Source organism: Bos indicus x Bos taurus, chromosome 29 (assembly GCF_003369695.1).
Source record: "Bos indicus x Bos taurus breed Angus x Brahman F1 hybrid chromosome 29, Bos_hybrid_MaternalHap_v2.0, whole genome shotgun sequence".
Classification (NCBI taxonomy): domain Eukaryota; kingdom Metazoa; phylum Chordata; class Mammalia; order Artiodactyla; family Bovidae; genus Bos; species Bos indicus x Bos taurus.
Window position 1 is genome coordinate 23372598 of NC_040104.1, and position 4705 is coordinate 23377302.

General features: G+C 38.8%; 1 protein-coding gene across 1 annotated transcript; it reads left to right on the forward strand.

Annotated features, from left to right (window-relative positions):
- The first annotated feature begins 945 nt into the window (after nt 1–945).
- Nucleotides 946–1896, forward strand: LOC113886247 (olfactory receptor 8B3). Its single transcript, XM_027532304.1, has one exon. The coding sequence runs from the start codon at nt 952–954 to the stop codon at nt 1894–1896; it is 945 nt and encodes a 314-aa protein (XP_027388105.1). The 5' UTR covers nt 946–951.
- Nucleotides 1897–4705: the final 2809 nt, after the last annotated feature.

Genomic DNA, 4705 nt, shown 5'->3' on the forward strand with positions numbered 1-4705 from the left:
CAAGCTAGAGTTAAAGATCATTCTTTCATCTTTAATACAACCAGTATAAATACAGGCAGAGAATGAGTGTGGAGATACTCAACTTATTCTTACATTGCAAAACTAACTCATTACCTTCCTTTCTCCTATCTACTTAATGGTCACAGTAGCCTGATTTAGTTATAACAAAATGTGTCAAACAGTTATCCTTTTCACTGAGATATAACAAGGTATCCTTTGCTAGTAAGTATACAGCTTGAAATGTTTTCAGAAACTTAACAACTAACTTAATCAGCACTCAAATTCATTATTTTCTCATTCTTGCCATCCTATAAAACCTAGGAAAGAACATCCAAATTCCTTTATTCAGTCTCTGTGCAACTAGGACAGAACAGAGGAGGGCAGTGTGTGGAAACCCTGAAATGTATGGTTAAGTGTAAAATTTCAGATATCAAGGTTCACCTCAATATCTGTTACCAATTTTTTACTTCCTGGATTCTTTAAGTATCTGAAACTTTAGAGACTATGAGAGACTTCCTGGTTGCAGAATATCTGCATGGTCTTTTCCCTGTAGGAATCCCTTTTTGAAGGAACCTGCAGTGTGTAGTAGGATGATGGAAACATGAGTAGAAAGTAGGAAGTGGTAAATCAGATGAATATGGGGAGAACTGGGGATACTTTCCCACTGCTGAAGCCCATCAGCAAGTTCCTCAGCTACTGTATCTCTCTGTTTTCTAGTGAAGATAGAACAGTTGTTTGTCACATGCAGTTCATTCAAAAGACAGTAATTTAAATGTTGAGAAGTGTGTGGCTTCAAGACACTATGAGGCAAAGAAGTGTTTACATGATTTCTGCCAGACTGAGATTCTTTCTCATAAATAAAGCTCATGTAAAAGTGAGTTTGTAAAGGACAGAGCTGTGTTCCCTACTAATGAAATTTTCTTCTGTTCTCACAGATTTCTGAAGTTGAGAATGCTGGCTAGAAATGACTCCTTAGTGACTGAATTTATTCTTGCTGGATTAACAGACCGTCCAGAGCTCCAGCAACCCCTCTTTCACCTGTTTCTAGTGATCTTTGTTGTCACCATGGTGGGCAACCTGGGCTTGATCATTCTTATTGGTCTAAATTCTCACCTCCACACCCCCATGTACTATTTCCTCTTCAACCTGTCCTTCATTGATCTCTGTTACTCTTCTGTTTTCACCCCCAAGATGCTGATGAACTTTGTGTTCAGCGAGAATACCATCTCATATGTGGGGTGCATGACTCAGCTGTTTTTCTTTCTCTTTTTTGTCATCTCTGAGTGCTATATGTTGACCTCAATGGCCTATGATCGCTATGTGGCCATCTGTAATCCCTTGCTGTATAAGGTCTCCATGTCCCATCATGTCTGTTTGGTGCTCTCTTTGGCTGCATATGTGATAGGGTTTGCTGGAGCGTCTGTGCACACAGGGTGCATGCTTAGACTAACCTTCTGCAATGTGAATGTCATCAACCATTACTTGTGTGACATCCTCCCACTCCTCCAACTCTCTTGTACCAGCACCTATGTCAATGAGGTGGTAGTTCTCATTGTCGTGGGTATTAACATCACAGTACCCAGTTTCACCATCCTAATTTCTTACATCTTCATCCTTACTAGCATTCTTCATATCAAATCTTCTCAAGGAAGATCAAAAGCCTTTAGTACCTGTAGCTCCCACATGATTGCTCTTTCTCTTCTTTTTGGTTCAGCGGCATTCATGTACCTTAAATATTCTTCTCCCGGTTCTATGGAGCAGGGAAAAATTTCTTCTGTCTTCTATACTAATGTGGTGCCCATGCTCAATCCTTTGATTTATAGTTTGAGAAACAAAGATGTAAAAGTTGCACTGAGGAGATCCGTATTTAAAATCCAGAGGATAAACATGTTCTAATTAGTAACAATAATGTAAAGACATTCAATTTTGTACTTAATTTTTATTATCTATCATGAGATTTGTTCAAAATTGCATTACCTCTATGGATTATATTATGTGTGGTGTAATAGACTTGTCTTATCATTTTTCTTGTAGCTGTTCTTGTCTCATTCCTACATATCTCTTGTAACTTGTAACAGTTTTAGTAAACAACTAATGGCATCTTTATAAAAGGAAAATATGAATTGATTTTTGTCAAACTACCTTTGACTAATGGGCTCTTCCAAATTGAACAAGTGTGGTGTTTCTTAAATACATAAAGATAAAATTAGAGTTTGATGGTCTAGACACAAAAGTGCCAAACACTACAGAATAATTCTTTTATGAAACAGTATTGTTACTGGTATAGTCAGAAGGCCTTCCTCAGCGATCAGTGCAAAGGAATAGAGGAAAAAAATAGCATGGGAAAGACTAGAGATCCCTTCAAGAAAATTAGAGATACCAAGGGAACATTTCATGCAAATATGGGCTCAATAAAGAACAGAAATGGTATGGACCTAACAGAAGCAGAAGATATTAAGAAGAGGTGGCAAGAATACACAGAAGGACTATACAAAAAAGATCTTCATAACCCAGATAACCACAATGGTATGATCACTCACCTAGAACCAGACATCATGTAATGAGAAGTCAAGTGGGCCTTAGGAAGCATCACTACAAACAAAGCTAGTGGAGGTGATGGAATTCCAGCTGAGCTATTTTAAATCCTAAAAGATGATGCTATTAAAAGTGCTGCACTTAATATGCCAGCAAATGTGGAAAACTCAGCAGTGCCCACAGGAATGGAAAAGGTCAGTTTTCATTCCAATCCCAAAGAAAGGCAATGCCAAAGAATGTTCAAACTACCACATGATTGCACTCATATTACACGCCAGTAAAGTAATGCTCAAAATTCTACAAGCTGTGCTTCAACAGTAAATGAACTGAGAACTCCCAGATATTCAAGCTGGATTTAGAAAAGGCAGAGGAACCAGAGATCAAATTGCCAACATCTGTTGGATCACAGAAAAAGCAAGAGTTCCAGAAAAACATTTACTTCTGCTTCATTGACTACCCTAAAACCATTGAGTGTGTCAATCACAATAAACTGTGGAAAATTCTTCAAGAGATGGGAATACCAGAACACATGACCTGCCTCCTGAGAAATCTCTCTGCAGATCCAGAAGCAATAGTTAGAACCGGACATGGAACAATGGACTGGTTCCAAATTGGGAAAGGAGTATGTCAAAGCTGCATATTGTCACCCTGCTTATTTAACTTCTATGCAGAGTACATCATGCAAAATGCCAGGCTGCATGAAGCACAAGGTGGAATCAAGATTGCTGAGAGAAATACCAATAACCTCAGGTACGTAATCAACACCACCCTTATGACAGAAAGTGAAGAGGAACTAAAGAGCCTCTTGATGAAAGTGAAAAAGGTGAGTGAAAAAGCTGGCTTAAAACTCAACATTCTAAAAAATAAGATCATGGCTTTGGGTTCCATCACTTCTTGACAAATAGATGGGGAAACAATGGAAACAATGGCATGGGGTCCCAAGTCACTGCAGATGGTGACTGAAGCCATGAAATTAAAAGATGCTTGCTCCTTGGAAGAAAAGCTGTGACCAACCTAGACAGTATATTAAAAAGCAGAGACATTACTTTGCTGACAAAGGTCCATCTAGTCAAAGCTATGGTTTTTCCCATAGTCATGTGTGGATGTGAGAGTTGGAGCATAAAGAAAGCTGAACGCCAAAGAAGTTTTGCTTTTGAACTGTGATGTTGGAGAAGACTCTTGAGTCCCTTGGACTGCAGGCAATTCAAACCAGTCAATCATAAAAGAAATTAGTCCTGAATATTCATTGGAAGGACTGATGCTGAAGCTGAAACTCCAATACTTTGGCCACCTGATGTGAAGGACTGACTCATTAGAAAAGACCCTGATGCTGGGCAAAATTAAAGGCAGGAGGAGAAGGGGATGACAGAGGATGAGAGTTGGATGACATCAGTGACTCGATGGACATGAGTTTGAGCAAGCCCCGGGAGTTGGTGGTGGACAGGGAAGCTTGCAGTCCATAGGGTCACAAAGAGTTGGACATGACTGAGTGGCTGAACCAAAATGATAGTCAGAGGGATTTAAAGAAATGTCTTCATTGCAAATTGTAAACAGCTTAATGTAGAAACAGGTCCACCTGATGTCATTCCGTTCTATTTTTTAATATAAATTTATTTTAATTGGAGGCTAATTATTTTACAATACTGTATTGATTTTGCCATACATCAACATGAATCTGCCACAGGTGTACATGTGTTCCCCATCCTGAACCCCCCTCCCACCTCCCTCCCTGTACCATCCCTCTGGGTCATCCCAGTGCACCAGTCCCAAGCATCCTGTATCCTTCATCCAGCCTGGACTGGCGTCGTTTCATATTTGATATTTTGTTCTATTTTTTGTAACACTTTTCCTTTGATCTTGCTTTTCTTGTTCTCTTTGAAAATAACAAAAATCTGTTTCATCTGCCACCTGCTTCTGAGAACCTCTATCAGGCAAATGCATTTAGTACTCAAGAGAATACATGCAATCCTACCATTTATTGTCAAACATAGCATTAAGAGAGGGTGATTAGAGGAATAATACATATGTATCTCAGGATCCCAATAAGTATGATGGGCAGTTTGTCATCAAATTTGTATTTATTACTATCTACTTGACACAAAATATTTTGAAAAAGGCATATGGTTTTACTGTAAATTTCATCATCACATTAGGAAAATACTACACATAG